At 40.2% G+C, this 17,615-nt stretch overlaps 1 protein-coding gene across 1 annotated transcript; it reads right to left on the bottom strand.

Annotated features, from left to right (window-relative positions):
- Positions 1-1,131: 1,131 nt before the first annotated feature.
- C1D (C1D nuclear receptor corepressor) lies at positions 1,132-13,589 on the bottom strand. Its single transcript, XM_042825617.1, has 5 exons — positions 13,327-13,589; positions 6,460-6,603; positions 5,060-5,126; positions 4,532-4,587; positions 1,132-1,700 (listed from the first exon to the last, which is right to left on the bottom strand). Exons 2-5 carry the CDS (start codon positions 6,595-6,597, stop codon positions 1,533-1,535), a joined length of 429 nt encoding a protein of 142 aa, XP_042681551.1. The 5' UTR covers positions 6,598-6,603; positions 13,327-13,589; the 3' UTR covers positions 1,132-1,532.
- Between the last annotated feature and the right edge of the window lie 4,026 nt (positions 13,590-17,615).

Raw genomic sequence — 17,615 nt, forward strand, 5'->3', positions numbered from 1 at the left:
GAGTTGCCCCGTAGATCCGAGGCAGCAAAGATAGGTACCAGCATCAGCATCTATAGAAACAAGCTCTCCTTAGCTGGATTGCTTGAACTGGAATGAAGAAATTCTTGCTTGTTCAGATTTATCACAAACAAAAATCTGTAAACTCATACAGTCACTGAAAACGTTTCCAGAGATACACAACAATTTACTTGAGTTTATTAAACTTCACTGTTATTTTATTTTGAAATATTTACTTTTAGATAGTCAGTGACAAGAGAATCTTCATTTTAGCACCTCACTGAAATCAATTCATGCTCTGCATATTGCATGATGCAGGACAACACCAAAGACAATACCCATCCACTGTAAATCACTCAGCTTACAGTACTATAATAGGAGTACTGGACATATTTGTTTTAATCATCCAGACTTTTACACTAACTGTATTTCCCAAGACTGCAGTCTGCTACCCAAATGGCATTTTGGTGAAATAAATTGTTTTTCATAATTAGCTTGCCCCTGCTTTTTAAGAAGCTATTAAACTAATAATTGAGTTTTCCTTTGTAGCATACTGAAAAATGAATTTATTAGGTTCTAATTCCTAATGCAATTAATGTACTCCCTCCCCTAAACAACTAAGCTTCACATTTGAGGGAAGACTATTTTACAAGGCATAGCAGCAGTTCAAAGTGTATCCAAGAACAAAGATCTGAAAAACAGCAGCCAATGACCACACTCCTACCACCTCACAGCACATTTATGTCAGAGTCAGCACTAAGAGATGCACACCACAGCCAAAATTCCAATCAAGTTCCTGCACGTGCTGTTTCCTGTTTGCTGTCCCCTGCCTGCTCCTTTGTTCAGCCTTACAAAGCACTCATTTGGGCTCTTTCTGTTGCGGTTCCCCCCCTGCACGGATTAGACACTAGGACTTAAAGTGGAATTCAGGCTATTTGCTTGCAGCCCTTGAACCTCGTTTCTTCAGAGACCACAGCAGTAAGGGAATACAGCATACATGCTATTCCAGAAGCTGAAAACAGAACAGTTCAATATAGTGAATAAACCTTACAATACCCTGTGAACAAGAACTCACTCAATGGTGTAATGAGAAAGTAAACATGGTTTTACATGAACACCACAAACTGGACAGCATTGTTTGAGACTGCTTTAATATTCAAGAGAGGAAGTACATACAAAAACATAAGTAAAAAAAATAATTCTTAGGCATTAGAATCGAAGCAGTACCAGTATCTATTACCAACAAGCATTTGGCAAGTCATTATCATTTAATAATGAAACATTATTTCTGCAGCATTACATGGCACTTACAGATACACAAACAATGCTTTTTTTTTTTTTTTAAACCTCAGTGCATAGTTACCTCAGAAAGGAGCATCCTGGACAAAATACAACCCTGAAAAATTTTAAGTGTAATTTAATCAAGATGTTGCTACACAGCACTTCTGTAAGACTCATACAGTGCAAAAAACACATTTTGATAACTTTAGGTGTCTCTGATAACATAAAGGGGGGAAAAAAAAAAAAAAAAAAAATCAGTTCATTTTTCTCTTCTTTGCTTTAGCAGGAGTTCGGTCATTTTCAGGATTTGGTTCCCAGAGTGCATTCCTTACAAATCTGGAAGCTGCTCCTTTATCAAGTTTGGATGCCTTTTTCTTGTCTGCTATTTCTTTGACCTTGTTCATGTATGTTCTTATTCTCTCCTAGAAAAAAAAAAAAAAAATATTAATATATATCCCAACAAAAAGGGGTTTTTTGTTTTGGTTTTTTTTTTTTTTTTTTCCCCAGACCGTTCTTCCAAGTTTACCACTAGAGTAAAATCAATGAGTAGGAGCACTCCACATGGTACCTTTCTATAACAAACAGAAAAATAGCATCTTCTAAATATATACCAGGCTCTTTGCACATTTAAGGCTTCCCTTTTAGCAGATTTTCCAACACGGGTACCTACCATACTAATATTTGCATGACATCCATCACCAAAGAAACATGAAGTCCTACAACTGTACTGTGTGACAAGGGAATTGTATTTAATGTTGCTAAAAAAAAAAAGTTTGGCCTCAGTAAAGATGGCAAAATGTATATTTAGATATGATGTATTTATAAAATTGCACTACTCACTGTCTATGAAAGAGGGGAAGATGGAGAAAAAAAGAAGGAAGAAATCATCTTACACAAAAGTAAAGAAGTCACAAGCATTAAGCATGCAACTACACAAAAGATCTGTGGTCAAGATCCTGAAATGGTTCATTGCTAAGTCTCCCTTGACATATTCAAAGCGATCTGATGAATTTCCAGCTGTACTAGAGATATCTCTTATGACCATAAACGATCAAAAAGCCTGTTTCCACTGCCATTCTCTAAAGAGAGGGAATACATCCTTTGTCACCTTCGCCTACAACAGTCATTGAGTGTCTCATGTCATGTTGAGCAGAGCATGGCTTTGACCCAGCCTCACCTACAGATCCCCACCAGTTTAACCATCTCATTTATGTGCATGCTCACCCTCAGCCAGTTCTATAATCAATAAAGAAAATTACTTTGAGAGCGTAAACCCTCTAAGATGGGAATCACGTTCTGTTAAGTGCCTGCTTCTCCTCACTTAGTAAAGAAGACACTTGCAGTAATTCTGTACAGTAGGTAAAAGTTTGGCTCACAGATTTCACATCTAGATATTTAGCCCAACATGGCCTTGAACTGTAGGGCCTTCAGGTGTTTCTGTACTACATGCAACAAACAACAGTAATGCGTGCATGTGTGATGCACATATGCTTTACCCAATGCATGAATTGCCAGAGTGGACTAACAGGACATTTATGGATATTGATAACTACATACATTCTGGTATTACCTAATCCACGACTACTGACAGCTTTTGGAATGTGAAACATCACCTACAAGACCTGCACTACAGATCTGATTTTTAGTTCTTCACTGACCCTTACAAGCAACTGGTTTGTCAAAAAAAAAAAAAATTGGACAATCTTGTGTCAAAAATCAGCTTTAATGAGGAGTGCTTTTCAAGGTCTGAAACCATGACAGACTGCGATATTTTTTTTGGCGCCTGAGAAGGTTCATGAGAACACGTGGCAAGCCTACATATATCAATATGGGAAGAAGCAGCTGACTGATATCAAAATGCTGAAAGAAATGAACTCTGATAGCTGGAATGCAAGTTTTATTAATATCATTTGAATCCCAATATACTCCCTGTACATACAGAAGGAGCAATTCTAAAAACAAAACAATCGTGATGGAACAGTCTTTTTATTCCCTTTCCACATGAATAAGAACATCACAATGCTCCTGGAAGAAAGGAAAGAGCTGATAAGAATCTAGCCTAGAATAAGTCACTCATTCTTCAAATTTAAAACGACTGCCAATTGTGAGGTAAAATACCAGCATAAAATACCCACAGTAGAAGAGATACAATTTATTTTTAGTATAACAAAATTAACACAATATTCAGATGCTATATAATATAGGAGGAACAAGAAACTGACTGAGAGTTCATGAAATATTAACCGACCCATTTTTTAAATGGGATACAGTCTAGACTACTGAAAACCTCACAAAATTAAAAATAGAAGGATTCTTGTTATTCAAGCTAGCTTTCCACATCTTTCATTCCTATCTTCTATTGCTCCGGTTACCTAAGGATTGCATTTAAGCTAAGTATATTATGATTGCCTAGATTTAGTGTTTTCATTTATACCAGAATTAAAAAGGGTAGCTCAAAGTTTTGAAATTATTTTTTTTCTTTAAGCTGAATGATTTGATATTTTAAGTCAGCAGAATTTTTCAAGATACCGTGCCTTCTGTACTGCAGTCATGCATCTAAATGGAATATAAAGACAAACCTAAAAGATTTATTACAGGCTGTAAATATGTCACTAATGCAGAGTTACTGGACAATACACATACAACTGGTGCCAAAAAAGCTTTTAGCTTTGTTGCTGAACTGGATTCTTTACTGCTGAGAAAATGAATTAATGGTGGACTTGGAAGAAGGGGGGGCTCTTTCCCGTCTTTGCTAGTAAATCAACCACACTACGCTTTCAGAGTCATACAAAAGTAAGAAAAAGACAGCCTCAGAGATTAACATGATTCCAAGTATTCCTAAGGAAAAAAAAAATGCCATACTGGAAGTTATAAATTATTATCAGGCATAAAACATTTTTCTATTTAACAGATACAAGTGAAAAGCTATTCTGTTCAGAATCCGATTCTCAATAAGAGAAATGGAGAAGCAGAAAGACAAGATGGCACTATTCATCTCGTTGCTTTTTCTTATTTCAGAATGGCTCTACAAATGATACTTCAAACTGCGCTGTTTGGAACTAAAAATACAAATTTCTTAATTTAGAGAACCCAGTAGGGCATACTAACAGGCAATTAGATAATATTACGTAGCATATGGGTGCTATCATGGCCATATGCCAATTTCAGAAGATATAAATATACATCTGCTTCTATATGAGTTCACAGCTCTGGACAAGTAAAGTATTGAAAGCATGCAATGTAAGAATCTCACCAGTTCCTGTTTCACTGGATGTTCCTTTGGATTGATTCCCTGAGTAGCCAAGTATACTACAAGAAGAAAACGTGGTTTTGATATGGATGGCTGTGATGACTTAGTGCCCAATTAACCAGTCAAATAGGAAAACTGTAATTGTCACATGAAACTATTAATCATGGTGCTTAACCACATGGTTAAGTATCTGACAGCAACACCGTTATCAAATATTGCTGTTAAAAATACATATATATAATAAATAAATATATAAAATACATAATGCAGTTAAACTTTGCCCTTTTAAGAAGGACAGAAAAGGTTGCCAAGAAAAAAAAGCCACAAAGATTCTCAGGCATGTACAAAGCCAGCTTTTGTAATTATCAACTTCATTTACCTTAAGAATAGCAACAATTTGAGTCCTTAGAGTTAATCATCAGTTTCTATCTATTTGGCTATGAGATACATTTGAAAATAAATTTGATGTTTGCAGCTAGAAAGCATTCACACAGTGATCATCTGAACCTTGTCCTCCTATCACATACTTACCCCAGAACATTGAATTCAAGGTGTACGCTGAAACCAAATCCAGTTTTGCTTGCTCAAGTGGCTCTAACTGGAATGAAAAGAGAAAGTCATTTACACATTTTCAGGATGTGCACATATTTTAGCAGTGTGCCTATTTTCAAACTGAGCATTAATGCATTCATAGATACATACTAAATTAGCATTTTTTACAGCATAGGTTCACTGAGATGAAGCCTGTGTTTTCCTGCCACCTCAGGACCATACCCTCCTCTCCAAACATTCATGTCATTTTCCCATCTTGATCTTAAATGCCACAGTACCATATGGCCAAAATAATAAAACCTCTTAGTGTGGAGCTCTTTGACTCCTGTTCCCGCAGTCAGGAAAAAGACCCTATTTTTTCCACAAAAAATAGTTTCAAAATAGTTTCTGCTATCACCAGAAGAAAAAAGAACGTCTGAGTATTACTGAAGCTCAGATACGAGTATGCTGTGAACAAGTGATGAACACTAGTATACATATAACATAACATATAGCATTAGATTGCATTTGATGCATGCTAGAACACTTACAGCTGCCCAGCAAAGGAATAAAAAAGGTAATGCCTTGTTTTTTTACCCCTCAACTGTCAAAGTCAATTTATTGGTTTAGTCCTATAGGATTTCCAGAGACTCTGATAAGATCATTGTATAGTTCACTAGTTCTAACATGGATACTGTCAAAAGATCAGCGTTGTCAAGACTGTTTTCCTCATAACTCATTTATGTTAGAAACCCTCAGAGGATATAAAAAAAAAAAAAAAAAAAAAGTTCTCATGTTAGCTTTTCCTTGCCCTAAAGAAAGAAGATACATGTAAGGTTTTAAGTGTTACAAGACAGACAGACTTGTATGAGGTCTTCAGGCAGTACTTTGCTATCTTTATGTTCTGAGGGAGGAAAAAAAATCCAAACACATCCACAAACTTTACAGGCTTGTGCTTACAACACGGCTAGAAGAGACAACTCAGTTTTTCAGAGACCAGATTCTGCAAGTCAACAGGAAATCAATTCTCAATGTTGACAATTCATCTTCACATCCTTCTATATCAACCAAATTTCTGTGATGTTTGTTGTGAAAAGGCCACGGACAACTTGGAATGAGCTCTCTGCTAGGGAAGAGCACTCAGCGTGCACTTTTGGGAAGGTCAAGTATAGGATAGAAGCCCATTACCTAAATGATTCTCTGGTAGAATCTTCACTTTCCACCTTTGAAGAATATACATTTCTTCACTTAGTTCATAACATGATCTGGGTATCTTACAAACGCAGAAGTTTCAAATATTGGGTGTGACAGGTAGGCACAATATTCGTTATTTCTCTGTGCAGTGGCTAAACAGACCCTGTATTATTAACAGAAAGGCTATCAAGAGGAAGATGATTTACCTTCTGGAGAAGCTCACTTCTAGGAACTGACATCATTGTCTTCAACATCTCATCTACCGAAGTAAGAGATTTTTCAAATGTTGCAAGATAATCATGAATTTCAGTGGGATATTCTTCTGTGTTAATATCTTCTGCCATTTCCACCTAGAAAGAAGCAGCAAAATCAGTAACACTCTCCGCAGATTCAAAAGACTATTTTAAAATAGAAACCACAAGCATTTATTCATTAAACATTATAAAAAGTGCCTCCTCCTGAAGAATTCCAGCAATCAGCATCAGTAGTGACACAGTTAAAGATCCCATAGCTCCAGGGATAACTCCCAACTGCTGTACAAAACAGCATGAAGGAGAATTACAAGTGATACCTATTCTTGTACCGGTCCCAAAGCAGTACTTAACTTTTATGGTCTGTGATAGAAGGAAATTATTTGCTTGCTTAAAAGTGCTCTAAATATCTAGTAAATCACAGTACATAAAGAGCTAAACCAAGCGCACACGTGCAAAAATTAGAGATATAGCTTCAGCCCATCCTAGGAACAGACATGACTTCAGCTTCAGAGTGGTTATGCAGCCCCAGTAATGTCAAGGTCAGTTATCTCTCTCAATCTTAAATTTAAGAGTTGGTCCAAGAAACGCTTCCTGTCAACTCTGCATCCAGTTCTCTGAATTCTCTGTGGACCACTTTAATCTGAGATATAACTCTAACAGTAATGAAACTGAGTTGATTTTGATTTCCTAATACAAATCTTGTAGAACATCCATGCAAAGCAACTGTGAGATCAGCAAAGATGTGAACGATCCCAGAGCACTCCGGTTTTGATCCCAGCATGTGCAGTAACGGGGCATGGCTACTGCCAAGCCATCTGGTCACTGGCTTCCAATCAAGATCTTTAATTTAAGATTCCTCTCCAATCATAAAACACATTATCTTGGAAAGCTGATGCTACTTAAATCTGCGTCATTTTCTACAGCTTCTACTGATTGAGCAACAATTTTTTTTTTTAATGTTAAATGAAGAAATACATTGTTTTCCTGCTAGCTTGCAGGGCTGCATCAGGAACAGTGGGAGCATCTGGATCACTGCAGTCCCTTCCGCTTGGGGTCAGCGTGAGACTCTCACTCCCAGCTGCTGAGTGCAGAAGGTGGGAGCTCTAGTTGGAGAAACCACACTCTCAAAGTTTGATCTCTGAATACCAAAGCCACACAGCCAGCACAAACTGCAAAGAAACAGCAAACAGCTGTCATATCACTGCTGTTTGTTTTAGATAGAGATCTGATCGTTCCCTTTTCCAGGCAAGAACACAGTTTGTGTGAGAGAGCTTTCTTTTCAGTTATATTGTCTCCTGGAGGTCAAGCAGGAGGAAGACTGAGAGGAACAACAGCATGGCACTGTTTTCCTCAGGGCTCCTGAAACCTCCGTTTTTAGCCACATCAGTGCAATTCCAAAAACATGAAAAGCCAGTTAACAAGCCCATTTCCATTGCTTTTATTTACATGGTTGAGTCATAATCCTACTCAGATGACTTCTTATTTTGGTCAGAAATGCATTACTATACACTGAGGGTCCCCTCCATACCCCAGCAACTCAAACCATTTCAATACCAACTCGGTCTGCTGCAGCATACCTAAAGCAAGAATGCTAAGCTGAACCTACAAAACACTGCCTACAAAAAGATAAACAGCAATATAATTATTTCTACCCCCTATGATAGCATTGTTTGCATTTCATTCAATGCTACTTGCATTACAATCACCTTTCTTAGGCTGAGAGCCCACCAGCTATCTGATAACCTTATAATACAGCACAGAAAATATTTAAAGCTACAGAAGACACTAAATTTGGCCAGCTGTTAACACAGTTAAGCCTGGTTAGAAGATGTCTGTCAGCATGCATTTATTATACTTACAAATACAGGGAGAGAAGTGTTATCCAATCCAACAATCAAAAACAGGGTTTACTGCTGCCTACAGTAATTTACCTACTATGGTCTTATGTTATGAATGTGCATGAACACATTGACAAATACCAACTTTTCTCCCTCTTTTTTTTTTTTTTTCCCCCTATGCTGGTTGCCCTGATAAAAACAAAAAAAAACCAACAGCAACAAACTCCCACAGCAGGAGCACGTTACCAATAAAAATAATTCAAGCTATTTCACCATAGTCGCATGGACACACAGTCACCAGAACATACATTACATTCCTCTCAACATCCCAAGGTAACCCTAAAAAATGAGGGAGGGAAAGAATACAGATAGTAGGAAAGAAGAGAAACAGCTCAAAATAAGTTTTTCTACAATTGCTGCCTCACGAACCAGAAAGAGGTACATAGCATGAGGTATTTACTTGACACTTAATTAGGAAAGGAAAACAGTGTGTCAGCCATCACTGGAACAAGGTTGTACTCAGGCAGTGAAGGGTAGGGCAGTCAGCCTAAGTCTGCTCCTTGTGCCAAGGAAGGGGGGAGAATGTGTCAAACTTGTGTTTGCAGTTCAGCAGGAATCAGAGCAAGTTCCTCCTCCTGCTGTGCAGGGCCCTCTCTCTTTTCATTACACTGTTGTTTCAGCATTACTAATCTCCGAGCAGGATATGTTACAGTGTTGGCACATGCCAACAATAAGGCAGCAGTCAACAGCCTACAAGAGTTTTGATAGTATTAAATCAACAAGAACAAACTTACACTGCATTAGGAAACATGCACACCGGAAACTCCACAGACCTGTTTCTGCCAAAACCAACACACACACAGCACAGTCACACCTGCTGAATGACAAAGGCAAGGACTGAGACCATATCAGTGACTCTAATTACACCTCAAGGTTATACTGCCCTCCATAGTTACATTTCAGTTATTAAACCACAAACATTTCCTCAAAGTTCTGCAAGTGTTTCCCAGTGTATTTTGAGCAAGCAGAAATTCAGTTCCAGGAGTGGCCGTTTACTACACTGATATCTTTTGTTGGATTTGCTGATTTTCAACTGTATTTTATTTGCCCCAGAGATCCAACTTAAAAGTAAGAGTACTACAAGTATTCAGATACGTGGAGGTATGAAAATATTTGCTGATCAAACATGAGCATAGGGAAAATAAGGATAAGAACTTATTTCCATCAGCAAGTAACACAATGGTGAACATATAGTCTGTGGTTGTGCAATGACAGTACCTTATAAGACCTTTAATTTTGAGAACGCAAAGGAAAGTTCAGAACCCATAAATACAACATGAAAAAGGCCAATTTTGATTGAAGACATTGAGAGAAACAAAAAGCATGGACAAATGTGGCATGACTTCATGACATCAATCTACCAGGAACAAGTTTCCCTTTTAACCCTACGGCTTTTACCAACATAAGCCTCAGCAATCAGTTGCCTGCTGGCTCAAAAAGAGAAACAAATCAACCCCACTTCCCTTCCTGCCCACCTGGACATCAAAACTGTCCCTCTTATTTTGAAAAAACAAACTCTAATTAGGATGTGGGTGCATAATGAGAGATTTTACTGAAGAAGCATGGGGAAAGTAACAGAAGCTACAGGTATACATCAACATGGCAACATGAACCCTCAAAAGACAGAATTAAAATACGTTCAGTGTCACACCCACAATTTCCACCCACAATTAAAACAGCACTTTCAGGATAAAAAATGATTTATTGGATGTAGTTTGTAATGAGTAAAAAGATGACAAAAAAAAAAAAAAGAATTGAGCATCCAGCACTGTGTTTAATATTGCATCACACTTAGCACTTCCTACTAGTTCTCACCTTTTTTAAGCGCTACAAAGCCTTGTTTTCAAACTGAGCTCAGATCTTTTACTTTTTTTCAGATGATTCGCCTAACAAAAAACAGATGAGACTCTCTTGCTTTTCATTGATATCTATGGATTACATACAGAAAACCAAAAGAAACCCAAACACTTTTAGGTCAGTGTAGGTAAACCCCTTTCAGATTCAAATCAAATGCATTAGCAGTGTGGGTATGACAAACCATCTATGTCAGTATCTAAAATTTGGCACTGTCCTCCCTCTTTCAAATTCTGAATCAGAACCTGTAGTGGCCGTGGGTGATACACAAGCATGACAGATGTTAGAGCAGAATAGACATTAATTCACTGCTGCAGCTGTACAGCAACAAAGACAGATGGAACAAACATCTTAAATTTAAAACTACTTGAGACCACAACAAAGCTTCTTAATTACAAACATCTTCTGGACAAATCCACTTTGTTTTGGACAGAGATATCCATTTTATTCCATATTTGCAACACTGTAAGTACCATAGGATCTAGTCCATGGCAAAGACTGCTCAGCACTACTACTGCTAACAAGTAATTAGGTACTTGCTAATTATCACCATGTCCATAGAGCTGTTTCTTCAAGGCAGCTTGGGGCAGCTGGAGAGTGCATCTACTGAGCACAGTTACAGTGCTTCAAACGCCAACTCACAGTCTTGTTTGCAAAAGCAATTAAGCCTATAACGAAATACCAGATATGCAGCATTAGCTTCTCTTGATTCCCTTAAAAATATTCCAATCCAAGCCACAGGAGTTATCCAGTGCATCCTTTACACTACATTATACAAAGGTAACAGCCAAGCAATTGCTTTTAACCCTGACATCAAAGCTAAGCTCCTGGCAGTATTCCAACGTGCACAGAAAAGCCCTGCAATACACCTGGCATCACCAGGTTCTTGCTGATGCCACTGAGATTTAATCTCATCAGTCCCAGAGGATCTACAAAGTTTATTGTACTCTGTCTTAAAGGAATACCAAAATTTAAAGGAAGGGAATAATATTTTTAAGGCTCACTTGCACTTCAGCCCACAGGGATATGATGAGAAACCAAGTATCCCATCCTAGCTCTATTCACTTCTACTCTATCCAACAGGGAGAAACTTTCAACTTGATCCCTATGATTCCCAGAACATTTTTATTCTCTGTACAGTGTCATCAGCAGTGCTAGATTCCAGAGCTGATGACAAAATCATTTCCTCTGCTGAACAAATCCAATATACGCTGGCTCTTGTTCAGCTCAACCCTGTCAGTGCTCCCATCAGCAAGCACAACAATAAAACCAGCTGTCTTTGTGTTTGTCCAGAACACCTCTGAGTGAGACACGTTCATAAAAGCTCTCACACTATACTAGGACAGCTCATTTCAAGACAGGCTTCCAAGTGATGGTAGGTTTGAACGTGTGACTGGTCTCACACTTCTGGTCGCACTAAAAACCAAGAAGCACTTATGCAGCAAAACACTGTCCCCTACTATAGTTTACTGAGTTGTGTCCACTTTGACAATGTATCTCTGTATTTTTTTTTTTCCTTTTCAGTTTGTGACAGTAGTCAATAGTTTTGCCCTACCAAATTCCCAGCAAACAGAAATGAACAAGTGCCCATCTGCAGCTACTCAACCCTGGAGTTTCCCGCTTCTTCCAACACATGCTGCCACTCGTTTCTTCTAGCCACTAGTTCTACATTCCATGAAAAACATACTTTCTTTCATTGGAATTTCATTTTCTACATTTACACTTTATGCAGTACCTTTTTCTGCTGATCTGAACAGCGATCCTAATCTACTTTTGGCTGTTTGTTAGTTGACCATGCTAACAAAACAGCCTGAACTGAACTATTTTAACCACAGCCTGTACAAGCAAACTCTATCTCCGCTTTGAAAATCAGGCTCTCTTTACAATAGACACTGATTTCTTGATATTCCTCGAGTTTCAACACCATTTTATAGAACCACCACACAATCACTGAGTTGGAAGGGACCTTTAAAGGTCATCTGGTCCATCTCTCATGCAGTGAACAGAGACACCTATCAGGAGCTCAGAGCTCCTTCCTTGAGCTCTTGGATGTACCCAAGGACATGGCATCCACCCCCACTCTGGGCAAACTGTGCCAGTGCCACCCTTAATGTAAAATCTTTCTTCTTACCTCCAATCTAAATGTACCTTCTTTTAATTTGAAATCATTTCTCCTTGTCCTGTCAGAACATACCCTGCTAAAGAGTCTGTCCCCTTCTTTCTTATAACCCCCCTCCCCCATCAGATATAGAAAGGCTGCTCTCAGGTCTCCTCAGAGCCTTCCCTTCTCCAGGCTGCACAGCCCCAGCTCTCAGCCTGTCCTCGCAGAGAGGTGTTTCACCCCTGGGATCATTTTTGGATGCACTCCAACAGGTCCATGTCTCTCCTGTACTGAGCATTCCATACCTGGACGTAGTGCTCCAGGTGAGGTGTCTCAGCTCAGAGCAGAGAGGCAGGATCTCCTCCCTCACCCTGCTTGCCACGCTACTCTGGATGCAGCTCAGAATGTGGTTGGCTCTCCGGGCTGCATGGGCACAGTGCTGGCTCTTATCCAGCTGCTATCCACCAATACCCGCAGGTTGCTTTCAGTCAGGTCGTGCTCTATCCTTACATCCTCAGTTTGTATTGATAGTGTAGGTTGCCATGACCCAGAACTCGTAGCAGGAACCCCATATTTATGTCTACAGCACAACCTGCCTAGGTACAGCCACCCTCAGGGCATGACTTCAGCTGAAAAGCCCACACTCACTTAACAACTGAAGTTAGGCATACATCACCCTGCCTGTGCTCACCAATAGAACCAGTGCCACACGCAGCTCAGCTTTGGGAAGTCGCAGAGCACTCACAGTCTGGGACTGCAGAACAACATTTCACAGCTCCCTGAAAGCCTCGGTGGCTCTCGGCCCACACGCAGGCTCCACGACCACGTGTCATTCGAAATAAGCATGTGCACAAATCAAGGCATCCCCATAAGCCCCACCTCCTGCTCTTTGTGACCGCCGGTGCCTGACCGAGCCTGCAGGCACCAGGCCGTGGAATTTTAGCATTTTAGAGTTACGATACTGACCTTTCCGCAAACGTCACCTCCACATCTCCTCCGCTACAGACACACGAGGCCGGGACAACGCACTGAACGTTAGAGGCCCTCGTTCCCAAACTGCTGCTCCCGGCGGCTCCAAAAACCCTTAAATCACACGCAGCGATGTGATGACTCTTACACCGAAGGGAGGAAGGCGATTCCACCCTCCTCAACCCCACTGACGGACCCGAGCCAGCAGCACCGCTCGCCGCAAAGCGCCGGGCCGGAAAGCGCGCTGAGAGCGGAAAAGCGACGAGGGCCGGGGCCTGCGGCGGCGCGCGGTGATGACGTCACGTCGGCGCCAGTGGGCGGGAACGGCGGATGTTACCTCACGGCCTTTCACCGCTGGGGTGGCGTTCGCTGCAGCGCGCTCTGAGGAAAGAATTTCTTACTGACGTCTAACCCAAATCTCCCCTTTTTCAGTTTAAAGCCATTCCCCCTTGTCCTGACGCCATCGGACCGCGTAAAATGTCAGTCCTCCTCCTGCCTTCTGTAACTGGAAGGAATTAGGGGAACAGTACTAGATGTTTGGGGTTCGCTGCCCTGCACGCTTCTCGGGACATGCAGCATAACGTAAAATATCTCAAAAATGAACTTCCTTCTCGTTGGCTGGTTTTCGAAGGAGTCTGTTCTAATTAAGTCAGTATGAACTGCAAACGAGTCTCTTTTACCTAGGACTGGCTGGAAACTTATCTGAAGATCTTCAGTCACAGTGCTGGTTTACATCTTGTCATCTCCTTTACCTCCAGGAGATTGAGATGTTTTCAGTTTCAACAAAAGCTGGCTGAAAAAGCAATGCAAGTCTGCAAGTATTTCAGGGCAATAATAGAACCCATTTTGTTGACTTTTTCACTACCACTTTATAAAGAACACAGCCTCATTATCTCATTCATTCTCCCCAGTACAATTACAGTTACTAACTATGCAAAAGGGGATTCAGAGGAGATTTTGTGTATAATGTTTAAAAATGCAACACATTGAAGGGTAACAGAAACAGCAAGACTTGAATTCCTAAATAAAACCCCACAAAACATTTGGCACACAGTCAACTCATTCTGACCTCTGTGTGCACATGTCACAGGTCAGGTATCCAGAGAGGGAAGACAGATTGATTTACCAAACATTAGGTAGGAAGTTTCTGCGGGAGTCATATTTCCTAAACCCCACATTTTGTTTCAGTCGCAAGATGAAAGGAAAATGCAATGCTGATCAGCCAACATTGTAGAAGATTGTAACCAGGTACAGAATTAATGCAGTGCAGGCTAGACTCAGTCTTTCATGATCATACACTGTGGCTCTTTGTCGCCTTCTAGTGGATTACTTTTGTTATACATGTTAGTGGCTCCAATCTGCTGATTTGTGGCTCTATTCAGTTCACTGGGGTGAACTTAGTGCCGTGGGTCCTCGAATTTCTTGATGCAGTTCACTAAAAAGACTGCTAGGTATGGGAGAATTGTCTTCTGCTAAAATGGCTCACTCACTTGTCTTTCTGAGAAATGAGGACCTAAGGATTTGCATTTATCACAGCCAAAGTCTGATTTGAGATACAGCATATGCAATTGAGTTGTTTTATGTTGGTGCCACTGTGAAAGTGTATTATGATGTATGAATAGCTGTAAAAAAGAAATGTACCCAAGAAAAGCTATACTGACATCCAGAACTTAAATGGAAGACATTTCATTTGAGAGGGCTATGAATGATTATTGATTTTTCTCTATAATTCCCAAAACAATAGAAAACAATCCTAAATACTTTTGCCAGAATAGTCAAAGTGATAGGCATCCTTAATGTAATTAGACCTTTATTATGATTTATCTCACTATATACACACCACATATCGACTCCTGCAGAGCAGGCAGGGATGCCAAATCCCATAGGCTTGACCTCACTGGAACCATTATGCTTACAAGAGAGCAGAAGGATTTCTGTTCTGGGGTCACTTCCAGTATTCTTATCAGGATTACTAATACTTTAAGATGGGCGTATTTGCAGTATTTAAGATGAGCATTAATGTTTTATCAGTTTAGTGGTAAAAGTCTTAATATTTCAGAATATTAAACTGCCTCAACTTTTCACCTCAGGGGGTCTGACCCACAGATTTTGTTTAAAAGAAAGCTGCTTCTTGCCTGTTTTACACTTTCTAATGTCTATGGAGTCCTCAGTCGTATTTCTGTGGCTCAAATGACATGATTTACTAGCTGCTCCTCCCTTGGGCATTACTTTAAAGCAAAATGCATCTCACTAAATTATGATGAAATGAAACTTTCCAGATTATTTGCATATTGATAAAAATATCAAGAGGAGATGTCTAATCACTTAAGCCTGTGTCATGCCAAACACCACAGCCTGAAGTACAGACCAGCTGTGGCGACTCCAAGTCCCAGGAAATGCTACTGAAAAAGCCTTCTCACATAATAAATCACTTTTATTCTGGCAAACCATATCTTAAACCTCTAGGGAGTCACTAGCTGTGCTGAAAATGCTAAAGTAATTCAGACTTAAATCAGATTTAATTCTGTACGATTACAGCTATTCTATTTCAAAACTAAGTTGAGAAGTGTTGTGGTACCTCTGGTCAGCCCATAGGTTGGGTTTGATTAAGTGTGCTTGTCTGAGACACTACAATATCACATTTTAATCTATTTCAAGAAATGAGTTAGTCTGCACCTGGGTACCTGACCTGCAAACCATTTCACCATTGAATTACCTGGCTGTAATGCTATGAAAAGCACAGCAATGACAGCAGAGCAGCAAGGTCCCAAGCTGCAGCAAGTGAGGATTTATTCAAGTGCAACACTCATTAGCACAGAAATAAAGGAAAAAAGCTTTGAAAAAAAGCTTCCTCCCTTCAGAAGGTCTCAGGTACGCAGGGATCTCTAGCAAAATATTCTTGCTTCCACCGCCATCCCTTAAATAAGAATGGAAAGGGGTGGATTCTGGCTCCACTCCCTTCTAGTCACTCAGATGCTTTGCATGCACTTGACCTCCCTTTGGTTGGCCCTGCCTTCCCATCAGATGCTCCATCAGTGGTTCAGGCTGTGATTCAGCATTTCTGCTACACTGGCCTACTGTGTTTAAAGTCAGTTTATGGCCAAAGTCATTAAAAAGCAGAATATTGGAAGATACCTTGTAAAATCCCAGGCTGGGACATGCAGACCAGCTCAGGAGATATTAGTATGTGGAATACACTTGTGTCAGAAGCCCTTAGCCACATTAAGAAATCTCTGGGCCTTTCATGATCTTTAGGTCTGTTTCTTTGGGGTGTAATCTAATTAATCTATGCAATCTGTTCTGTAGGCAGATCAGTGAATTACCAGAAGAGGGCGTAGCAGGAGTAAGGTGAAACGTGGACGTCCGTCTGCTCATCTGCCCGCCTACCTGCACTTGCCGCTGAGTGCAAGAGGGGTGAGTACCTGATGTTTCCTTCGGCTCATGAGAAGACAAAATGGTTGCTAAATGGTAACTACAGGCAGCTCAACAGCATGTTTATGGTAATCTACTCTGCCTGTATTCTACAGAGATCAGATACACGAAAGGAATAGGGAAGCAAGGCAGTAAAAGAGAATTTACAGTGATTTATTACAAGGCAAATGATGAGTATAGGAAGATGAAGATGTCTGACTGTCAGGTTTGCACCCCAGCCACCAGACTGGATAAAAAGGGTGTGTAACCAAAAAATATTAGGATGCCATAATCACAAAACAAACAAGAGAGTTAGGCGAAGTAGACTATGACAACAAAAGAGAATAAACAGAAGGCTTACCCCTATCCTGGGCTCACCCACAAAACAGCAGCAGAGGCAATCTCCAGAAGAGATCCTTCCCTATTGGTAGCCAGCTCTTAAATAGGTCTAGGAGGGGTGGAGCCAGGCAGCACAGCTGAATTGCCTTCACCTGTGCTCCTCTGGCTGACTCATTGCTCACTTCAGGTGATCAATCAGAGGTTCAGGCTGAGACTCAGCAGTTCCCATACAAAGGGAAATACAGTCTTGTGGCTAACCCCCAGGGAAGTCTCTCATCTTCAGGAGCTAAAACCCAAAAACTATAGCAGTGGCACTTAGGACAGTGGAAGAGAAGTATAACCTCCAACATTTTCCATGTTCTGATACAGCCTGCTGGATTTGGTAGTGGTATACGTTGCACTGTATGCCCAGGTGAACTTAGACTCACCTTTCAGATAAAAAGTTCTGGAAATGTTTTTCATTTTTTTCTGCACTCGAATTAAATTAGAATGGCTTTAAACATACTGAACAGAGGTTCTTTTCCCTTTTGAAAACA

The sequence above is a fragment of the Centrocercus urophasianus genome, unplaced genomic scaffold (genome assembly GCF_019232065.1).
Source record: "Centrocercus urophasianus isolate 14NV4802_14NV808 unplaced genomic scaffold, USGS_Curo_1.0 seq_10, whole genome shotgun sequence".
In the NCBI taxonomy this organism is placed as follows: Eukaryota; Metazoa; Chordata; class Aves; order Galliformes; family Phasianidae; genus Centrocercus; species Centrocercus urophasianus.

Coding starts and splice junctions, on each gene's coding strand:
- C1D (XM_042825617.1), bottom strand. CDS start 6,597: ATGGCAGAAGATATTAACACAGAAGAATATCCCACTGAAATTCATGAT. Junction 5,127..6,459: donor GAAGTGAGCTTCTCCAGAAG/GTAAATCATCTT, acceptor TTTTCATTCCAG/TTAGAGCCACTTGAGCAAGC. Junction 4,588..5,059: donor CTTGAATTCAATGTTCTGGG/GTAAGTATGTGA, acceptor TTCTTCTTGTAG/TATACTTGGCTACTCAGGGA.